A 22,423-nucleotide genomic window follows, 5' to 3' on the forward strand; every position below is an offset into this window, starting at 1 on the left:
CCTTGCCATCCAGGAGCTTTTTAACCACCTCGGTGACCTCAACCCCAGAGATAGGAGAGCCTACCTCAGAGAACACAGACTCTGCTTCTTCAAAGGAAGGCGTGTCGGTGGAATTGAGGAGATCTTCGAATTATTCTCGCCCGGAAGTCGTTCTCGATGGCCTCACGAACTCCTCCCACGCCCGGGTTTTTGCCTCAGTGACCACCAAAGCCGCATTCCACTTGGCCAGCCGGTACCCGTCAGCTGCATCAGGAGTCCCACAGGCCAAAAACGCCCGATAGGACTCCTTCAGCTTCACGGCATCACTCACCGCTGGTGTCCACCAACAGGTTCGGGGATTGCCGCCACGACAGGCACAGACTACCTTACGGCCACAGCTCCGGTCGGCCGCCTCGGCAATAGAGGCGCGGAACATTGTGCACTCGGACTCAATACCCCCCGCATCCCCCAGGACGTGGGTGAAGTTCTACCGGAGGTGGGAGTTGAAACTCCTTCTGACAGGGGATTCTGCCAGACATTCTCAGCAGACCCTCACAGTATGTTTGGGCCTGCCACGTCGGACCGGCATCTTCCCCCACCATCGGAGCCAACTCACCACCAGGTGGTGATCAGTTGACAGCTCTGCTCCTCTCTTCACCTGAGTGTCCAAGACATGCGGCCGCAAGTCCGATGACACGACCACAAAGTCGAACGGCGACCTAGGTTGTCCTGGTGCCAAGTGCACGTGTGGACACCCTTATACTTGAACATGGTGTTCATATGGACAATCCAGGGTGAGCACAGAAGTCCAATAACAGAACACCACTCGGGTTCTGATCGGTGGGGCCGTTCCTCCCAATCACGCCCTTCCAGGTCTCACTGTCATTGCCCACGTGAGCATTGAAGTCCCCCAGCAGAACGATGGAGTCCCAATGGACGTTGTGTTAAACATAAATAAAAACAGAATACAATGATTTGCAAATCATGTTCAACCAATATGTAATTGAATATAATACAAAGACAAGATATTTAATGTTCAAACTGATAAACTTAATTGTTTTTTTCGCAAATAATCATTAACATAGAATTTCATGGCTGGAACATGTTCCAAAAAGCTGGGACAGGTGGCAAAAAAGACTGAGAAAGTTAGGAATGCTCATCAAACACCCGTTTGGAACATCCCACAGGTGAACAGGCTAATTGGGAACAGGTGGGTGCCATGATTGGGTATAAAACGAGCTTCCCTGAATTGCTCAGCCATTCACAAGCATAGAAGGGGCGAGGTTCACCTCTGTGTGAACAAGTGCGTGAGAAAATAGTCGAACAGTTTAAGGACAATGTTCCCGCATGGTGGCACTGTCATGCTGGAAAAGAAAAGGCCTTTCCCAAACTGTCCCACATAAAGTTGTCCAAATTATCTTTATGACAACTTACTACAACTGAAGGGAAACAGGGGTCTCGTACAGCCAAAACGTTAGTGCTTGTCTGGCACCAGTTTTGCGAGGCCAGTGCCAGATCAGTTTTCAACTGCATTGATCCTCAACGAGCTCTTGAAAATCTTCTAGGCTTTTGGCCGCGTTGCTCAACATCTGCTTGTGAGCCTGAGTCCTGCGGTGGTTGCTCAGGCAGTGACGCCAGGAAAAGCTGCGACCGCACGGCAGGCAGAGATAAGGCCTCTCCCCAGTGTGCACCCGCTGGTGCAGGTTCAGAGACTTGTACCAGGTGAATGTGGCCCCGCATTTGTTGCAAACGTACTTGCTGGACTTTGCGTGGACGTTCTTCTCGTGCTCCTTCATGTTGCCCAGGTGTGCAAACCCTTTGCCGCACACGGGGCACAGGTGGGGCTTTTCTCCTGAGTGGATCAGCAAGTGAATGTTTAAATCCTGACGGGAGTAAAATCCCTTGCTGCAAGTGATGCAGACATACGGCCGCTCGCCCGTGTGGCTCCTCATGTGTCTCTTGAGATTCTCGGAACTGGCGAAGGTGATGCCACAATCGCTGCACTGAAAAGGTTTCTCCCGAGTGTGCGTGCGCTGGTGTCGACCGAGTTCAGAGGCCCTGAAGAAGGACATGTCGCAGTCGGGGCAGCGGTGGGGCTTCTCCGGATTGTCATGGTGCGTCTTCTTTTCGTGAGCTTTGCAGTGACCCATCTCGGAGAATCCCTTCTTACAGAAGGAGCAGGTGAAAGGCCTCTCGCCCGTGTGCATTCGTTCGTGACGGATACGCTTGGACAGTTTATCGAATGTCCTGGAGCAGAAGGAACACTGGTGGGGCACCTTTGGTTTCCTGGTGTGGACGCGTTGATGCCGCAATAGCCTGGAAGGGTTGTTGAACACTTTATCGCAGTCGGGGCACGGGCTGCTCCTTTTTCCGGTTGTGGGAATCCTGGTGTCGTAACAGTTTCTCTTCTTCTGTGAAAGTCTCCTCACAATGCAGACAGGTATAGTGAGTCTTTAAGGTCTTTGGCCTTTTGTGTACCGATTGGTGCCTGTTAAGTTTGGAAAGCCTGTCAAATATTTTGTCGCAAACGGTGCAAGGGTGGCTCTTCCCTTCCTTTTTCTTGGGCTTTTTGTCATCCTCAGGATCAGTGGAGGTATCCGATTCTACGACATACTCAATGTCGAAGGCTGCGTCACCTGATGAGCAAACACATCAAAGTATTAGTATTTAAATGAAACGTAGTCCATTTATTTTCAACACTGCTCATCCTGTTCCCAGCTGATAAAGAGGTAGAGCCAAGTTCAGTCTGGACTGATCGCCAGTCAATCGCAGGGTGATCGTCAATGAGGGCTTGGCTGGAAATTGAACCTGGCCAGGAAAAACCACTATATTGCAACAAACCAATAATGCTGCTTTTACAATGTGCTGTAGTAGCTGGTTTGATTTGGGGTGATTTTCCGATTCAAAATAGTACAAAAAAAAAAAAAACGCTACATCAGTCAGAATGAGACAGACTAACAAACAACAATGGATAGGGAAGGAGGGTCTCCTGCAATTCCTTTGTCACAGTAAGGTTTTATTCAAGAAAAGACTGAGGGCAACCAAAAATGAAGTGGAGACTGTCTTGAGTGGAATACAACAGGGTCCAGAGCGATGGCACAACAACTGGGCAGCCAATGTAAGCATCTTTTTTTGTTTTTTTCTAGCTGTGTATCTTCTGTGAAAATAGCAGCAATGGCCAATCTGTGCGACTTTGTCATACCTAGTTTTACAGAGTAGGGCCATCTCGAGCTGAGTCAGTACCGTGCAGTGGAAAAGTTAAAGTGTAAAATCATGATTTGGGTATTCCTTATATTAGCTGATTCAGAGATGGGCCACAATAAAACTGCAGACATCAAGATGAATTTTAAGTTATTGAGATGACGTGCCTCAATATATTGTGCAACAGAAGCCTGCAGATGACTACAGATGTGATTTATGAGATGGAAAATGCAATCGGGACATAGCCTGAAGCCTCACGCAGTTCCACTACAAACTTGAGAACAATAAATGGCGCTGAAGGTCTTAAAATTAGGCTTCACACAATCTGGATTTTTGGGGCCAATCAGCGATCAGCAAGTTTAAAAAAACGATAACCGATCACAAGATGGAGCAATGTGTCTATTGACATGACTTGTTCATTTATTGTATATACTTTTGTACTGTACACCGAGTATCTTAAAGCATTCTGTAGTATAAAGTATTCTCATTTTAGACAAAAGTTAAAACATCAATGACCTCAAGGGGGCATTCAAGGATTGGCCACTGGCATAAAGTTAGGTCAAATCAACATTACAACTTGACAGAAATACTGGGTGCTAACTTAATGTAATTAAATTATTTCAACAAATAATGTTAATGACATGCTTACTCTAACTTTCTTACTGTCCTGGCTATATGGACGGGCGTTGTCCAGAGTTTGCGTCCTTTTTTTGGGGGGGGGGCTCCACCCACGCTGCGTTGCTTGAACAAAGCATGCTCCTCCTTGTGTACATTCTTTAGGTGCCTCGTCAAATTTGTTGTTGAAGCATTTAGATGACGTCCCCCCACAACGTACGTCAGTTGTGCACAGACTGCAAATAACTTGCGTGTTGTTTGTCTGAGACACCGCAAAATAATCCCACACCGACTACGTGTATTTTTCACTGACAAGATTGAAAAAAACTTTATTGGACGTCAGATAGTTTCAGTACTATGCCACAAGACACGTGACAAGGCTAAAAATAAACTAGCTTTTGGATTCATACGTGACAGCGATGCGGAGTAAATGTCTTTTGCGGAGCCGATACTTACTTGTCAATACTTACTTTCGTCTGAGGAGTGATCTGTCACAGATGAATTGTCTTCCTCCATGGCTGGGGCCTTGCAAAACACCACAAACACTTAACATTAAATTTGAGGAATGTTTCAAAACATTATAATACTGATTCATTCTATGGTATGTCCAGAACCGCAAAAACCGATGGGCCTGTTACTTAGAGATACGGTATAACAACTATACACTCTTGAATTCATTTTATAATGGGGATATAGTGAGGTCGAGATAGACAGATGTCTTTTTTCAGGGCTGATACCAATTATTAGTAGTCAAGGAGCCTAATAACTAATTTTTGGAGCCGAAATTCATTTGCAGTCATAGGGAAAATATTGGCGTTAAAACTTTGAGTCATACAAATGCCAAACCTTCTGTCTCTACAGTCTCTGATAGCCTTTTCCTGTCGAGGCGGGACACGTTTTAAAATAATAAAACGAAATGAGAGGCATAACGTGGACCGAGAGGAATGCTTTTTCAAAAGATAATTTTACGAATATTCTACTGTGGGGACCTGCAGTTTTAACATGCGTGAAAACAACAAACAACAAAAAAAACTGCAAACTCCACCTATAACTTCATTTAAATGCCTTCCAGCACGTTTGTATTCTTGGAGTTCCTTTTCGCATCGGTCAAAATTATGGAAATCGCTCAGATAATGTATTAATGCCGGCGGCGAGGCAAATCAAATTGATTATATGACAGCAATTGCATGTTTAATAAACTAAGAAAACAGACAGGGATAGTCCTCTCTCTTCATAGTATGCAGTACAGGTTGTTACAGGGTAAGACCATCAAATTAGAACATTTAAGGTCCTTTGCGGTGATAAGGTAGTTATGTGAACCTCGCCGAAAAAAAGTTAAGACGCGTTTATCGTATTTAAGTGACACCGGCCATTTTTACTAACATGACAGCAAAACAAGTGAAAAGTAGCGTTCAACTCCAACGAATCACAGCACGCCCTCTATGCACACTAACACCTTTTACAACCCAACAGGTATTTTTGAAGACTGACGTTTACCTGTCTCCTCGTATGGAAACAATGGCGAGTATGTGAGCGGAGTTTGTCCATTTATGTGCAAACACGTTCGCACGAGGTGACATGCTGTTAGCATTAGCTGCATTCAAACCAATAAGCAAGCAAGCTAACCTCACCACACTGTTGAGAGTCGTGAAACAAAAAGACTTACCTCTCTATTATTACAGTAGTGCAGAGGTTATAGCATTATGTTTAAACTGGGTCTTGTAATAGTGAAAGTTGGCGTGGCTAAACTGGAGGTGTTACTGTTCCGAAAACTATTGGCTTTTAATTTACGTGTGTGGGTGTTTGAGGAACGGTCACTGCTGTGGTGCGTTTACATGCTCCGTGGAAGCTTGGAAAATTCACATACTATCACCCCGAGACACACTTGGGACAAACAGTACGCTTCAACCTGAAGATTTCCAACTGACATACATGAACACAGCAACAATACTATCATTCTCCATATCAACAATGCAAGACAACTCAGCACCTGACACTTTATTTGTTCTATTTTATTTATTTTGTCTCTTCAGTGTTCGCTTACTGTTCTATTATCGACAACCCCAATTCCAATGAAGTTGGTACGTTGTGTTAAACATAAATAAAAACAGAATACAATGATTTGCAAATCATGTTCAATATATTTCATTGAATACACTACAAAGACAAGATATTTAATGTTCAAACTGATAAACTTAATTGTTTTTAGCAAATAATCATTAACTTAGAATTTTATGGCTGCGACACGTTCCAAAAAAGCTGGGACAGGTTGCAAAAAAGTGATAAAATTGAGGAATGCTCAACAAACATCTGTTTGGAACATCCCATAGGTAAACGGGCTAATTGGGAACAAGTGGGTGCCATGATTGGGTATAAAAGGAGCTTCCCTGAATTGCTCAGTCATTCACAAGCAAAGATGGGGCGAGGTTCACCTCTTTGTGAACAAGTACGTGAGAATATAGTCCAACAGTTTAAGGACCATGTTCCTCAACGTACAACTGCAAGGAATTTAGGGATTTCATCATCTACGGTCCATAATATCGTCAAAAGCTTCAGAGAATCTGGAGAAATCACTGCATGTAAGCGGCAAGGCCGAAAACCAACTTTCAATGCTCGTGACCTTCGATCCCTCAGGCGGCACAGAAACATAAACCGACATTAATGTGTAAAGGATATCACCACATGGGCTCAGAAACATTTCAGAAAACCAATGTCAGTAAATACAGTTCGGCGCTACATCCCTAAGTGCAACTTAAAACTCTACTATGCAAAGCAAAAGCCATTTATCAGCAACACCCAGAAACGTCGCCAGCTTCTCTGGGCCCGAGCTCATCTAAGATGGACTGATGCAAAGTGGAAAAGTGTTCTGTGGTCCGATGAGTCCACCTTTCAAATTGTTTTTGGAAATTGTGGACGTCGTGTTGTCCGGGCCAAAGAGGAAAATAACCATCCAGACTGTTATGGACGCAAAGTTCAAAAGCCAGCATCTGTGATGGTATGGGGCTGTGTTAGTGCCAGTGGCATGGGTAACTTACACATCTGTGAAGGCACAATTAATGCTAAAAGGTACATACAGGTTTTGGAGAAACATATGCTGCCATCCAAGCAATGTCTTTTTCATGGACACCCATGCTTATTTGAACAAGACAATGCCAAGCCACATTCTGCACGTGTTCGTAGTAAAAGAGTGCGGGTACTAGACTGGCCTGCCTGCAGTGCAGACCGATCTCCCATTAAGAATGTGTGGCGCATTATGAAGCATAAAATACGACAACGGAGACCCCGGACTGTTGAACAGCTGAAGCTGTAAATCAAGCAAGAATGTGAAAGAATTCCACCTACAAAGCTTCAACAATTAGTGTCCTCAGTTCCCAAACGTTGATTGAATGTTGTTAAAAGAAAAGTTGATGTAACACAGTTGTAAACATGACCCTGTCCCAGCTTTTTGGGAATGTGTTGCTGCCATAAAATTCTAAGTTAATGATTATTTGCTAAAAACAATGAAGTTTATCAGTTTGAACATTAAATATCTTGTCTTTGTAGTGTATTCAATTAAATATAGGTTGACCATGATTTGCAAATCATTGTATTCTGTTTTTATTTATGTTTAACACAAGGTCCCAACTTCATTGGAATTGGGGTTTATTTCAATCAACCAACATTATGTTTTCGTGGGGTTGTACCTCCATGATAGTAAGTTATTTCTTGTGCATATTGTGCATTTTCTTTTTTTTAGACATCTGCAGACTTGCTCTGCCAAAGTTTTATTGGGCGTCACTGGGCGCCGGTTTTAGCCTCACCCAAACTGAAAACTGAAATGATGAAAAACACTACATCTCAACAATTCAGTATGTTTGTACAGCGTAAGCAGTCTTTGCACATTTTCAGCAATTATCTTCAATATGTGCAGAATGTATTTAGAAACAAATCTCTGAATTCACATTACAGGGTCGTTAATGATCTTGGGCTAACGTGGGTGGGACAAGTTAACCTTATATTTCTTTAGAAAAACACGTGACACTCACTTCTCCCGCCCGATTTTGTTGGAAGCGACTGTTTCTGTCGGAAAAGTATCAACTGATTTTAGTCAATCATGGACATGTAGTTAAATACCAGTCCCTACTTGCACTGTGCCTGGTGGCACAGTCATGGTGGAAAAAGAAAAGGCCTTCACCAAACTGTGCCACATAAAATTGGCCCAATTGTCTTGATTACTATGACTGAAGGGAAACAAGGGGGTCTCGTCCAGGCCCCGGCTGGCACCAGTTTTGCGAGGCCAGTGCCAGATCAATGTTCAACTGCATGGATCCTCAACGAGCTCTTGAAAATCTTCTAGGCTTTTGGCTGCGTTGCTCAACATCTGCTTGTGAGCCTGAGTCCTGCGGTGTCTGCACAGGCAGTGACTCCAGGAAAAGCTGCGACCGCACGGCAGGCAGAGATAAGGCCTCTCCCCGGTGTGCACCCGTTGGTGCATGTTCAGAGACTTGTACCTGGTGAATGTGGCCCCGCATTTGTTGCAAACGTACTTGCCGGACCTTACATGGACGTTCTTTTTGTGCTCCTTCATGTTACCCAGCTGCGCAAACCCTTTGCCGCACACGGGGCACAGGTGGGGCTTCTCTCCCGAGTGGATCACAAGGTGAATGTTTAAATCCCGACGGGAGTAAAATCCCTTGCTGCAAGTGATGCAGACGTACGGCCGCTCGCCCGTGTGGCTCCTCATGTGTCTCTTCAGACTCTCGGAACGGGCCAAGGTGATGCCACATTCGCTGCACTGAAAAGGTTTCTCCCCGGTGTGCGAGCGCTGGTGTCGACCGAGTTCCGAGGCCTTGAAGAAGGACATGTCGCAGTCAGGGCAACGGTGGGGCTTCTCCGGATTGTCCTGGTGCGTCTTTTCGTGAGCTTTGCAGTGACCCATCTCGGAGAATCCCTTCTTGCAGAAGGAGCAGGTGAAAGGCCTCTCGCCCGTATGCATTCGCTCGTGACGGATACGCCTGTAAAGTTTATCAAATGTCTTGGAGCAGAAGGAACACTGGTGGGGCACCTTTGGTTTCCTGGCGTGGATGCGTTGATGCCGCGCTAGCCTGGAAGGCTTGTTGAACACTTTATTGCAGTCGGGGCACGGGTGCTCCTTTTTCCGGTTGTGGGTATCCTGGTGTCGTAACAGTTTCTCTTCTTCTGTGAAAGTCTTCTCACAATGCAGACAGGTATAGAGAGTCTTTAAGGTCTTTGGCCTTATGTGTACAGATTGGTGCCTGTTAAGTTTGGAAAGCCTGTCAAATATTTTGTTGCAAACGGTGCAAGGGTGGCTCTTGCATTGCTTTTTCTTGGGCTTTTTGTCATCCTCAGGCTCAGGGGAGGTATCCGATTTTATGACATATTCAATGTCGAAGGCTACGTCACCTGTTGAGCAAACACATCAAAGTATCAGTATTTAAATGAAACATGTAGCCCATTTATGTTCAACACTGCTCATCCTGTTCCCAGCTGATAAAAAGAGAGAGCCAAGTTCAGTCTGGACTGATCGCCAGTCAATCGCAGGGTGATCGTCAATGAGGGTTTGGGTGGAAATTGAGCCTGGCCAGGAAAAACCACTATATTGCAACAAACCAATAATGCTGCTTTTACATGGTGCTGTAGTAGCTGGTTTGATTTAGGGTGATTTTCCGATTCAAAATAGTACTGAAAGAGAAAAAAAAAACGTGCCACCTCAGTCAGAACGACACAGACTAACAAAACAGCAATGGATAGGGAAGGAGGGTCTCCTGCATTTACAGTGGGGCAAAAAGGTTTTTAGTCAGCCACCAATTGTGCACGTTCTCCCACTTAAAAAGATTAGAGAGGCCTGTAATTTTCATCATAGGTATACCTCACCTATGAGAGACAATGAGAGCAAACCAAAAAAATCCAGAAAATCACTGTCTGATTTTTTTAAATAATGTATTAGCAAATTATGGTGGAAAGTAAGTATTTGGTCACCTACAAACAAGCAAGATTTCTGGCTCTCACACACCTGTAAATTATTCTTTAAGAGGCTCCTCTGTCCTCCACTTATTACCTGTATTAATGGTACCTGTTTGAACTCGTTAACAGTAGAATGAATCTGCAATAGGTAGGCAGCTTGGTGTGAAGAAATCCTCTGTGGGAACAATTATTGGAAAATAGAAGACATACAAGACCACTGATAATCTCCCTCGATCTGGGGCTCCACGCAAGATCTCACCCCGTGGGATCAAAATGATCACAAGAACGGTGAGCAAAAATCACAGAACCACACGGGGGGACCTAGTAAATGACCTGCAGAGAGCTGGCAGCAAAATAACAAAGGCTTCCATCAGTAACGCACTACGCCGCCAGGGACTAAAATCCTGCAGTGCCAGACGTGTCCCCCTGCTTAAGCCAGTACATGTCCAGGCCCTGTCTGAACTTTGCTAGAGAGCATTTGGATGATCCAGAAGAGAATTGGGAGAATGTCATATGAAACCAAAATAGAACTTTTTGGTAAAAACTCAACTTATTGTGTTTGGAGGAGAAAGAATGCCAAGTTGCATTCAAAGACCACCAGACCTACTGTGAAGCATGGGGATGGAAACATCATGCTTTGGGCCTGTTTTTCTGCAACGGGACCAGGACAGACTGTAAAGGAAAGAAAAAATGGGGCCATGTATCGTGAGATTTTGAGTGAAAACCTCCTTCCATCAGCAAGGGCATTGAAGATGAAACGTGGCTGGGTCTTTCAGCATGACAATGATCCCAAACACACCGCCCAAGCAACGAAGGAGTGACTTTGTAAGAAGCATTTCAAGCTCCTGGAGTGGCCTAGCCAGTCTCCAGATCGCAACCCCATAGAAAATCTTTGGAGGGAGTTGAAAGTCTGTGTTGCCCAGCGACAGCCCCAAAACATCACTGCTCTAGAGGAGATCTGCATGGAGGAATGGGCCAAAATACCGGCAACCGTGTGTAAAAACCTTGTGAAGACTTACACAAAACATTTGACCTGTCATTGCCAACAAAGGGTATATAACCAAGTATTGAGATGAACTTTTGTTATTGACCGAATACTTATTTTCCACAATAATTTGCCATTAAATTATTTAAAAACCAGACAGTTATTTTCTGGATTTTATTTTATTTTTCTCATTTTGTCTCTCACAGGTGAGGTTTACCGAGGAGGAAAATTACAGGCCTCTCTTATCTTTTTTAAGTGGGAGAACTTGCACAATTGCTGGATGACTAAATACTTGTTTTGCCCCACTGTACTTTGTCACAGAAAAGTTTTATTCAAGATTAGACTGAGGGCAGCCAAAGTATATTGTTTTGCACTTCCAGGCCACCGTAGTTTACACGTACTTTCAACAAATGAAACCCCACCTTTATGACCAAGTACCAGAGGTGGGTAGTAATGCACTACATTTACTCCGTTACATTTACTCAAGTAACATTTTCAATAAACTGTACTTGTCAGGGCGGAACGGCGGTCGACTGGTTAGCACATCTGCCTCACAGTTCTGAGGACCGGGGTTCAAATCCCGGCCCCGCCTGTGTGGAGTTTGTATGTTCTCTCCGTGTCTGCGTGGGTTTTCTCCGGGCACTCCGGTTTCCTCCCACATCCCAATAACATAAGTGGTAGGTTGATCGAAGACCCTAAATTGCCCGTAAGTGTGAATGTGAGTGCGAATGATTGTTTGTTTATATGTGCCCTTCGATTGGCTGGTGACCAGTTCAGGGTACAGCACGCCCGCGACCCTCGTGAGGATAAGCGGTACAGTAAATGGATGGATGTATTTGTCAGAGTACTTTAAATGCACCGTACTTTTCACTTTTGAGTATTTATGTGAAGAAGGATCGATACTTTTACTCCGTTGCAATGATCGACATGCCGTTCGCTAGTTTTATTCATCCATTATTGTGTGTGCGCGCGTCTATTTTTAGACTCCATCTTCAACTTCCACATAGGGTGCCCGTTGCGCCAATCACTGTCATTTGACTCCAATTCACCAATCAGACGACACAAGGCTGTCAAATGACCACGTACGTAGCCTTCGTGAGCCAATCAAAATGACTCATTTTGAATCTCACAATGCATAAAACTAGTTTTTTATTTTTTTTATTTATCCTATTACATAATAGACAGCGATAACTGTCCCGCAGTAATGTTCTTGACATAAATTCAAAAATATGGAAATTCAGACAAATTGTTCTGAAAGTGAATTTCTACGGGCGGCTCTAAAGTCATAACCATAAAAGCAATTTTAGTAATAACTGGCATACATTGATTATTAATAATTGGCAGATTGGAATTATTTGTATATTTTAATCAATGTAAAGCATTGCATTTTTTTGTATGAAAAGAGCTTACAAATAAAGTTTGATTGATTGATCATTTCTTTCGGTGTTCCGCCTTACATGTTTTCGGCTGTGGGCTCCCCCATTTCGGTTTTCAGTTTCGGCCAATAATTTTCATTTCAATGCATCAATAATATTATACAATATAGGTACACCTCAATAAATTTGAACATATCTATTTTAATTTATGGAGATGACATAGCTAAATATATTGTGCAACAGAAACCTGCAGATGACGATAGATGTGATTTATTAGCTGGAACATGCAATCAGGACATAGCCAGAAGCCTCACACAGTTCCACTACAAATTCTAGAATAAATGGCGCTGAAGCTGAAGGTCTTAAAATACAAAATGGTATCAATACTTACTTTCGTCTGAGGAGTGCTCTGTCACAGATGAACTGTCTTCCTCCATGGCTTGGGCCTTGCAAAACACCACACACACTTAACATTAAATTAGAGGAATGTTTCAAAACATAATACTGATTCATTCTATGACATGTTCATAACTGCAAAAAACAATGGGCCTGTTACTAAGCAATACAGTAAAACAACTATACACTCTTGAATTCATTTTAGAATGGGGGATATAATGAGGTAGAGATTAACAGATGTCTTTTTTTCAGGGCTGATACCAATTATTAGTAGTCAAGTAGGCTGATAACTGATATTTGGAGTCGATATTCATTTGCAGTAATAGGAAAAATATTGGCGTTAAAATTTTGAGTCATACAAACTCCAACAGTTAAAAAGTTTACAGTTTTCAAGCTGCCAGCAAGAATTGAATGTAGCCACACTTCACTCCCCCACACGCATCTCTAACAAAAGCCACGCCCCTCACCAACGTGAACCTGCACGAGACGTGCATTGTACAAACGTTTTCGAGAGCTGAGCAACTTTGCTAACTTTTGAAAATGATTGACACTATGTGACCACACCTTCTGACTCTACAGTCTCTGATTGCCTGTTCCTGTCGCGGCGGGACATGTTTTAAAATAATAAAACTAAATGAGGCATAACTGGGCCAGAGAGGGATGATTTTTCAAAAGATAATTTTACCAATATTCTACTGTTGGGACATGCAGTTTTAACATGCATGAAAACGGCAACAAAACTGCAAACACCACCTTTAACTTCGTTTAAATGCCTTTTAGCATATTAAACACCTTTTCAGATTGTCAGCATGTTAGTTTTCTTTCTTAGACACGTTGTTTTAAAATTTTAAGCGCAAGGAGCTCCCAGGCTCAGCAGCATGTTTTATAAAGTTAAATGAAAACAAATATCCCCCTTTCAAGTTTTCAATCAACAGTAAATTGTGTTCCAAATTTTCAATATAACTGAAATGTTACTCTTTCACAAATACAAATTTGTTTTACATTCAAACAAAAACAAAAAGTGCAGGAATTCCCAGGGTCAACTGCATCTCAGGTAACGTTAACTGAAAATGTTAATACATAGTTCCCTTAAGTTTAGTTTTTAAAAAAAAATCTATCAGCCGTCATATTAAAAAAAAAAGAGACAGAAAAAAAAGCTAATGCCGAAATGCGTCAAAATGCTGAATATCGGTATCGATAATCAGCCCAGCTGATAATTGAATCGAATAATAGAGTTAACATCATAATGCAGCAAAGTTACCGCTCAAATTGTACCATTGTAAATAGTTATCTCCTCTAATGGTGTGAATGTTAAAATAAGGATGCAACTATATTGCTCTAGTGTAGTTTTCCAAACTGTGGATGGTGACCCAAAATGGGTCAAATTTCATTGGGTTGCTGATTTGTCAAAAGTGAAACGATGTATGCTATTTTTCATTGATTGTGAAGCAGCCACACGGCTTCAGCAATCACGTTTGTGTTGTTGGAGATCCTTAAGGCATCGGTCAAGGCAAATCAAATAGCCACATAGATTATATGGCAGCAATTGCATGTTTCATAAACTAAGAAAACAGAGAGGGATAGTCCTCTCTCTTCGTAGTATGCAGTACAGGTTGTTTAAGGGTAAGACCATCAAATTAGAACATTTAAGGTCCTTTGCGGTGATAAGGTAGTTATGTGAACCTCGCCGAAAAAAGGTTAAGACGTGTTTATCGTATTTGGGTGACACAGACCATATTTACTAACCTGATAGCAAAACAAGTGCAAAGTAGCGTTCAACTCCAACGAATCACAGCACGCCCTCTATGCACGCCAACACCTTTTACAACCCAACACGTATTTTTGAAGACAGACGTTTACCTTTCTCCTCGTATGGGAACAATGGCTAGTATGTGAGCGGAGTTTGTCCTTTTGTGTGCAAACACGTTCGCACGAGGGGCATTGCTGTTAGCATTAGCTGCATTCAAACCAATAAGCTAGCAAGCTAACCTCACCACACCGTTAAGAGTAGTGAAATAAAAACACCTCTCTATTAATACGGTAGTGCAGAGGTTATAGCATTATGTTTAAACTGGGTCTTGTAATAGTGAAAAGGGCCAAAGACAGCGTTGCTCGACTGGAAGTGGTATTGTTTCGAAAACTATTTCCTTTTCTTTTTATATTTGTTTCTGTGTGTGTACGACACAGTCACTGCTGTGGTGCGTTTACATGCTCCGTGTAAGCTTGGAAAATTCATAAACTATTACCCTGCTACACACTTGGGACAATTCGCTTCAACCTGAACATTTCCATCATAAATAGATGAATACAGCAACAATACAACCATTCTCTATATCAACAATGCAATACAACTCAGCACCTGACACTTTATTTGATCTATTTAATTTATTTTGTCACTTCTGCATTCACTTACTGTTCTGTTATCTACCTTTTAGAGTAATAAGTTATTTCTTGTGCATATTGTGTATCTTGTGCATTTTATTTTATTTTTTTAGACATCTGCAGTCTTGCTCTACCAAAGTTTTATTGTACCTATACAATGACACCAAAGTGTGTTCCTGGGCACCATTTTAGCCTCGCCCAAACATCAGGAAAACTGAAATGGTGAAAATCAGTCTAACGCTCCACAATTCAGTACGTTTGTTCAGAATTAGCAGTCTTTCCACATTTTCAGCAATTCAAACATGTATCATGTATTTAGAAACAAATCACTGAATTTACTTTACATGGGCTTTAAAGACCATGTGCAAACACGGAGCCCTATATTTCTTTCGAAAAACACTTGCCACTCACTTCTCCCACTCTGTTGTGTCGGAAGCAACTGTCGGTGTTCGCAAAGTATTTCATACATTACGCGAGACTCAGACACTCACATCGTCCACATAAAGTTGTCCGAATTGTCTTGATTAGTATGATTGAAGGGAAACAAAGGGGTCTAGTCCAACCCCTAATTGTATTTAATATATGGTTAACAAGGGCAAAGTACACCACTTTCATGCTGAACTGGTGCCAGTGCTAAGTTCCAAACACCAGTTTGGCTTTACACTGGCGGAGCGGCACAACCTTATATAACGTCAACAAGTCACCAATGTAATGTCCATAAGTTACCGTGTTTGTCTGTAGTGTTTACAAAACAAGGCGTGACGAGAGTCCGCTGGTTTCTTGAATATGGCAATTGATTGTTCGTGCCAGGGACCTGTTGTCACCGCCCGGTCTTAACGTATAACAGCAGTCAGCAAAAAGTTAGTGCTTGTCTGGCACCAGTTTTGCGAGGCTAGTGCCAGATCAGTGTTCAACTGCACTGATCCTCAACGAGTTCTTGAAAATCTTCTAGGCCTTTGGCCGCGTCGCTCAACATCTGCTTGTGAGCGTGAGTCCTGCGGTGTCTGCTCAGGCAGTGACTCCAGGAAAAGCTGCGACCGCACGGCAGGCAGAGATAAGGCCTCTCCCCGGTGTGCACCCGCTGGTGCAGGTTCAGCGACTTGTACCTGGTGAAGGTGGCCCCGCATTCGTTGCAAACGTACTTCTCGGACCTTACGTGGACGTTCTTCTCATGCTCCTTCATGTTGCCCAGCTGCGAGAAGCCTTTGCCGCACACGGGGCACAGGTGGGGCTTCTCTCCCGAGTGGATCAGCAAGTGAATGTTTAAATCCTGACGGGAGTAAAATCCCTTGCTGCAAGTGATGCAGACGTACGGCCGCTCGCCCGTGTGGCTCCTCATGTGTCTCTTCAGACTCTCGGAACGAGCGAAGGTGCTGTCACATTCGCTGCACTGAAAAGGTTTCTCCCCGGTGTGCGAGCGCTGGTGTCGACCGAGTTCCGAGGCCTTGAAGAAGGACATGTCGCAGTCGGGGCAACGGTGGGGCTTCTCCGGATTGTCCTGGTGCGTCTTTTCGTGAGCTTTGCAGTGACCCATCTCAGAAAATCCCTTCCCACAGAAGGAGCAAGTGAAAGGCCTCTCGCCCGTATGCATTCGCTCGTGACGGATACGCCTGTAAAGTTTATCGAATGTCTTGGAGCAGAAGGAACACTGGTGGGGCACCTTTGGTTTCCTGGCGTGGATGCGTTGATGCCGCGCTAGCCTGGAAGGCTTGTTGAACACTTTATCGCAGTCGGGGCACGGGTGCTCCTTTGTCCGGTTGTGGGTATCCTGGTGTCGTAACAGTTTCTCTTCTTCTGTGAAAGTCTTCTCACAATGCAGACAGGTATAGCGAGTCTTTAAGGTTTTTGGCCTTGTGTGTACAGATTGGTGCCTGTTAAGTTTGGAAAGCCTGTCAAATATTTTGTTGCAAACGGTGCAAGGGTGGCTCTTGCGTTGCTTTTTCTTGGGCTTTTTGTCGTCATCAGGCTCAGTGGGGGTCAAGTCATCGCTGGGATCGGACTCTACGATATACTCAATGTCAAACGCTTTGGCACCTGATGAGTAAACACATCAAAGAATCAGTATTTAAATTACATATAGCTCATACACTGTTTATCCTGTTCCCAGCTGTTGAAGGGAAAGAGAGGAATCACCTGACCTGTATCCGATTGAGAATGCATTTCACTTGCTAAAGGGAAAACTGAAGGGAAAATGCCCCAACAACAACCAGGAACTGAAGACAGTTGCAGCAGAGGCCTGGCAGAGCATAACCAGGGATGAAATCTGGCATCTCGTGATATCTATGCATTCCAGACTTGCAATTGACTGCAAGGGATTTGCAACAAAGTCTTAAAAAATTTGATTTACGATTGCTAACTTGTCCCATTATCTTTGGTCCCTTAAAAAGTGGGATGTGTATATATATATATATATATATATATATATATATATATATATATATTCACCTTTCACCTGATTTGGATGTAAATACCCTCAAATTAAAGCTGAAAGTCTGCAGTTGAAGCTCATATTGTTCGTTTCATTTCCAATCCATTGTGGTGGTGTTATGTGCCAAAAAAAGATCAGAATTGTGTCAATTTCCCAATATTAATATACCTGACTGTATATGCCAAATGCCAATGTGATGGGTATGTATTTTAATTAGAAATTAATATTTATTTATTAATCGATTTATGTATTTATTAGTTTACCTTAAATATAATTTTATTTCTTGTGGTTTATGTTTGATATTATGTAGCAGTGTTAAAAGGTGCAGTTGGTGTTAAAAGTATGTTTAAAAAATTTTAACTTCAGAGTTCTGTCAAGAGAAACTGGACTCTACTGCTTGGTGGAAATGAGATATTTTCAATAATTCTATTATTTAGATTCAGTGAATTTTTTTTCATGTGTATTTATCTGCTCTGCTTTGTACGAATTAAAAAAAAAAAAAAAAAAACTTCATGAAGGAGCCGAAGATCTTAAAATACAAACGGGTGTCCATCCTTACTTTCGTCTGAGGAGTGGTCCGTCACAGATGAACTGTCTTCCTCCATGGCTGGGACCTTGGAAAAGACCACACACACACACATTTAACATTAAATTAGATGGATTTTACATAACGCTGATTAATTCTAGGACATGTCTCGAACTGCAAAAACAAAAGGAGCTGTTACTGAGAGATATAACAACTATACACTCATGAAGTCATTTTATAAACAGAGACATTAAAAAAAAATAGAGACAGACCGATGTTTTATTCTCAGGGCCGATACCTCCCATTAATAGTCAAGGACGCCGATAACCAATATTCGGAGCCGATATTAATTTGCAGTAAAAGGGAAAATATTGGTGATAAAAGTTTGAGTAATAAAAACTCCAACACTTAAAGGAAAAGCTTGCAGTTTTCAAACTGCCACCAAGATTCGAATGTTGCCTCACTTCACTCCACCCCCTGCGTGAACATGCACGAGACGAGCATAGTACAAATCTTTACCCTTGTTTTTTTCCCCGAGAGCTGTCAATTCCTTTTTTTAACTTATGTTACTAACCGAAGGTAAACAATCTGGCCAAATAAAAAAGTCTGCGCAAGGCTGCATTGTGTAACTGTGTGTGTGTGCACGAGAAAATGATTGGCACACTATTTGGTCATGCCTTCTGTCTCGACAGTCTATGATAGGCTGTTCTTGCTGCGGCGGGACAGGTTTTAAAATGATAAATTAACGCTAAATTAAGATGCATAACAAGGGGCCACAGAGGGATGATTTTTCAAGAGATAATGTTTAACTCATTCACTGCCAGCAATTTCACTCATTTTTCAAGCACCAGAGAATATTGTGTACTCTGACTATGTAAACACCAAAAACAAGATCAGACTCTCTTCTTTCATCAGAAAAAAGGGTTGTCTCTAGCTTATACAGTTCTTTAGTAATCAGCAGTCAAATATAGGCTACTTTCAGCCAAAGCTGTTTCTGGAGGAGAAAAAAACGGAGAAAACAGCCTTTTTGTGAAAGCAGACAGATCAAGCAGAACAATGACTTTGACACCAATATTTTTTTTCTTTAGTGAAAATCTCAAACATCTGAACCTAAAACAACAGTGAGAAAGTACTCTTGACAGAAAAATTATTTATTTACAAGTATAACTGTACAGAATCTACATTAGACAAAAATGCATGAACAAATGGGGCTCCCACACTTGCACTTTTTTTTCGCCAAATTCTCCACCTCTACCGTTTGCTCAATATTCCAGGTTTTTATTCCTTTGCGCATAAAATCTAGCAGTTTTATCCACATCTGGATTTTATTCTTTGGTGGCGGTGAATGGGATCTACTGTGGTTGTCATTGTCCTTGAAACCAGTCCCAACGTCTACTCGAAGCACAACCTGTGCAGTTTAGAAACATAACTATTACTAAAAAATACATTGTTGAAATTGCTGTCATGGGACGTGGAGAAAATGAATTCAATTACCTTCTTTTTTCTGCACTGCATAGTGGAATGGGGGTCGAATGTCTGCTGCATGCATAACCTGTAAGTTTTGAAAAATACATAGCATTACTAGAGAATAGTTTTTATTGATGACGAGTTTTGCAAGTGTTAAAAAAAAAAAAAAACATTACTTTTCTTCGTCGCAATCGTAAAAGATGTTTGACTCGCGGCTGATGAACTCCTGCAAGATGGACGAAATGGAAAATTCAAATCAGTACTGGCAACAGATCTTACATTGTAATCTGAACGAGTGGGACTAAATTATGTTTTTGTGTAACAAAGATTGAAAGAGCGTGTTTGCTCACTAAATGTAGCTGGCGCGAGCTGCAAATGAGTTACCTTCGTCTCCATATCATCCGGAGGCATGAAGCTCGGCTGGCGATCCAGAGGGAGTTCACTCATCTGACAATTCCGGATCCCATTCACTCAAATCCTGGTCGGCAGACGATCAGCTGATGTCGCCATATGGCCCGGCATTTTGGGCGATAGCTTTGCAACAAAGCGATTCGGCTCGGAGCGTCATCCTTTATTCCCCCGCACGATCTAAGGCATACGTGTCAAACTCAGGCCCGGGGGCCAAATTTGTAATTATATTTGGCCCGCAAGACCATATCAAATGTGTATTTGAGCTGGCCCGCCAGTATACAGCACATGTGCCACTAATATTACAAATCCCAGAATGCTTTGCTAGTGTGTTGGTCCATCAGTCTTGACCGGCGAGCGCCCCTTCCCTTTCTGTTGCAATCGTTAGCAACTATGCTACGAGTCTCCTCGAGCAAATTTACACTTCCCCTTCCCAAAAATGGCCAAACAAAAGATGGAAAACGGTTAACTTCCAAGACAGGTGGGAGGCAGATTGTCTGTTCACGAAAGTAAAAGACAGACCTGTTTGTCATGTGCGGAGCAACGTGGCTGTAACAAAGAACATAACATAATTGAATTGTTTTTTTTTTAATGCCCTTTATCAACTCCTATGCAGGGACTGTTAATAGTTTGAAGTTTGGATTTTTATTGAAGGACATTCTTATTTTTTTGGGTTGTTTTGTTGTTGGCCTTTGAAAAAAGATTTACATAAAAAAGAAAGGTAGTTGGAGATAGATAAATAGAAGATGGAAAGACAGAAGAATTCATGTTATCTATTTAAATACAAAACAACAAACAAATACCACTGATGTCTTTTATCGCAAATTTGATTTCTCATATTTATAATATTAAATTTAGTTTATTCCAGATTCAGTGTTTAAGCAAAATTTAAGTTTGTTGTCATATGCTAAACTTTAACGCTATATTTCTGCATAGAAGGGAAACATGCACATCGCAGTGATTTTTCATTAAATATTGAGTTTGGCCCGCAACATTGTCCCAATTTTTCCTTTTGGTCCACTGTGAATTTGAGTTTGACACCCAGATCTAAGGCGTCATTCCTGTCAGTCGCAGGAATATTTTTCTTGCCTTGGCGCAATTAATTTCTAGTACCGAAAGCTTTTTTGTTAGATTTTTTTCATTTTGTCTTCTCTCTGTTCCGCCATTATGTTTGCCTTTTCTCAGTCTCTTGCTTCCCGCCTCCTCCTCCTCCTCTGAGGGAGGGATGTTTACCTCAAGGCATTGTTGCTGCCCTCTACAGGGTGCCATTCCTCATTGCAGTTATCCAGAGGCTTGACGATCACACGTAAACTGCACAAGACCCTCCCCCACCCATCCCCATTAAAAAACGGCATTGACGTCTTTAGACGGGATTGGCAGGGAATAGATGGATTCTGAAAGACGTCTTTGGACGGCATTGGCAGGGAATTAGTTAATAATATTCTACTGTCTGGTCATAGACAGTTTTTCATGCATGACAAAATGTATTGTTTTATGAAAACTGCAAACGCCACTTGCAACATTTTAAAGTTTTTTTTAAGCTTAGACAATAGACATCTTTGTTTTAACATTCTAACAAAAGGTGCAGGGAGCTTCGAGGGTCAGCACTTTTTACAAAGTTAAATGAAAACTTAAACAAATAGGCCCCCCTAGGGTTTTATATAATAAATAAAGGCTGATGCCGATATGCATCAAAATGCTGAATATGATAATCAGTATATCCCTTTAATAAACAGTTAATATCATAATGCTGCAAATTTACCGCTCAAACTGTACCATTGTACACAGTTTATCACCTTTAATTGTGTAAATCTGCAAATAAGAATGCAACGATACTGCTCTAGTGGAGTTTCTCAAACTGTGGGTGGGGACCCGAAGTGGGTCAAATTTCATTGGGTTGTTGACTGTCAATAGTGTAACGCTGTGAGCTATTTCATTGATTGTGAAGCAGCCACTCGGCTTTAGGAATCACGTTTATTTTTGTGTTGTCTTATCGTTAATTTACGTATTGCATCAGTCTATATTTTGGAATCACTTAGACAACGTATTAATCCGGGCAATCAAATCATGTTAGCCATAATAATTACATGGCAGCTATTACATATTTGATCACCTAAGAAAGCACAGTAATCGTCCTCTCTCTTAGTAGTATGCCGTCCAACTTGTTTAATAATAAGGCCCCAAAAATAGACCATTTACGGTCATTCGTTTATCGTATTTTGGGGACACAGGACATGATTACTGGCATGATAGCAAAACAAGTGAAAAGTAGCGTTTATGAATCATCTCGAACGAATCACAGCACGTCCCCTGTGCACATTAACACATTTTAAAACCCAACACGTGTATTTTGGCGATAGGACTGCCTTTAACCTTTCCCGTTATCGCTTTAGTACGGGAATAATGACTAGTATGAGAGCGGAGTTTGTCCTTTTGTGTGCAAAAACGTACGGGAATTGCCGTTAGCATTAGCTGCGTTCGAACAAATAAGCTAGCAAGCTAACCTCACTGATGCTACACCGTTGAGCCCGTCGTTATATAAACAAACTTACCTCTATATTGACACGGTAGTACGGAGGTTATCGCATTATGTTTCAACTGGATTTTGGTTATAGTGAATGAGGCCAACGCCGGCGTTGCTAAACTGTAGGTGGTACTGTTTCGAAAACAGTTTTTCTTTTTTTTTTTTGGTCAAG

General features: G+C 42.2%; 3 protein-coding genes across 10 annotated transcripts; all 3 read right to left on the reverse strand.

The window, feature by feature from the left end:
• Window positions 1-992: 992 nt before the first annotated feature.
• Window positions 993-15,755, reverse strand: LOC133477171 (zinc finger protein 239-like). 7 transcript variants are annotated; one of them, XM_061771637.1, is made up of 5 exons: window positions 15,625-15,755; window positions 12,512-12,566; window positions 5,462-9,198; window positions 4,252-4,320; window positions 993-2,615 (listed from the first exon to the last, which is right to left on the reverse strand). In XM_061771637.1, the coding sequence occupies exons 2-3, from the start codon at window positions 12,555-12,557 to the stop codon at window positions 8,090-8,092; spliced, it is 1,155 nt and encodes a 384-aa protein (XP_061627621.1). In that variant the 5' UTR covers window positions 12,558-12,566; window positions 15,625-15,755; the 3' UTR covers window positions 993-2,615; window positions 4,252-4,320; window positions 5,462-8,089. The 7 variants fall into 7 exon arrangements, with proteins under 7 accessions (XP_061627621.1, XP_061627623.1, XP_061627622.1 ...); XM_061771639.1 differs by lacking the exon at window positions 15,625-15,755 and adding an exon at window positions 14,377-14,842 and having other exon boundaries at window positions 4,266-4,320; window positions 7,821-9,198; XM_061771638.1 differs by lacking the exon at window positions 15,625-15,755 and adding an exon at window positions 14,377-14,842 and having other exon boundaries at window positions 7,821-9,198.
• LOC133477093 (zinc finger protein 239-like) lies at window positions 1,503-4,311 on the reverse strand. The gene is made up of 3 exons (XM_061771452.1): window positions 4,266-4,311; window positions 2,468-2,615; window positions 1,503-2,400 (listed from the first exon to the last, which is right to left on the reverse strand). The coding sequence occupies exons 1-3, from the start codon at window positions 4,309-4,311 to the stop codon at window positions 1,503-1,505; spliced, it is 1,092 nt and encodes a 363-aa protein (XP_061627436.1).
• On the reverse strand, window positions 14,984-22,420 carry LOC133477170 (zinc finger protein OZF-like). Of its 2 annotated transcripts, XM_061771630.1 has the most exons (5): window positions 19,704-22,409; window positions 19,496-19,545; window positions 19,347-19,404; window positions 17,886-17,940; window positions 14,984-16,932 (listed from the first exon to the last, which is right to left on the reverse strand). In XM_061771630.1, the coding sequence occupies exons 1-5, from the start codon at window positions 19,764-19,766 to the stop codon at window positions 15,809-15,811; spliced, it is 1,350 nt and encodes a 449-aa protein (XP_061627614.1). In that variant the 5' UTR covers window positions 19,767-22,409; the 3' UTR covers window positions 14,984-15,808. The 2 variants fall into 2 exon arrangements, with proteins under 2 accessions (XP_061627614.1, XP_061627615.1); XM_061771631.1 differs by lacking the exons at window positions 19,347-19,404; window positions 19,496-19,545 and having other exon boundaries at window positions 15,432-16,932; window positions 22,280-22,420.
• Window positions 22,421-22,423: the final 3 nt, after the last annotated feature.

This window comes from Phyllopteryx taeniolatus, chromosome 4, assembly GCF_024500385.1.
Source record: "Phyllopteryx taeniolatus isolate TA_2022b chromosome 4, UOR_Ptae_1.2, whole genome shotgun sequence".
Lineage (NCBI taxonomy): Eukaryota > Metazoa > Chordata > Actinopteri > Syngnathiformes > Syngnathidae > Phyllopteryx > Phyllopteryx taeniolatus.

Bases quoted from the DNA above. Each gene is read 5' to 3' on its own strand.
- LOC133477093 (XM_061771452.1), bottom strand. From the start codon at position 4,311: ATGGAGGAAGACAATTCATCTGTGACAGATCACTCCTCAGACGAAA. The intron at 2,616-4,265 runs GTAAGTATTGAC...TTTGCTCATCAG, and splicing joins AGATCACTCCTCAGACGAAA to GTGACGCAGCCTTCGACATT. The intron at 2,401-2,467 runs GCACCAATCGGT...CATTGTGAGGAG, and splicing joins AGGCTTTCCAAACTTAACAG to ACTTTCACAGAAGAAGAGAA.
- LOC133477171 (XM_061771637.1), bottom strand. From the start codon at position 12,557: ATGGAGGAAGACAGTTCATCTGTGACAGAGCACTCCTCAGACGAAA. The intron at 9,199-12,511 runs GTAAGTATTGAT...TTTGCTCAACAG, and splicing joins AGAGCACTCCTCAGACGAAA to GTGACGTAGCCTTCGACATT.
- LOC133477170 (XM_061771630.1), bottom strand. From the start codon at position 19,766: ATGAGTGAACTCCCTCTGGATCGCCAGCCGAGCTTCATGCCTCCGGAT. The intron at 19,546-19,703 runs GTAACTCATTTG...TCCATCTTGCAG, and splicing joins CGGATGATATGGAGACGAAG to GAGTTCATCAGCCGCGAGTC. The intron at 19,405-19,495 runs GTAATGTTTTTT...CAAAACTTACAG, and splicing joins TACGATTGCGACGAAGAAAA to GTTATGCATGCAGCAGACAT.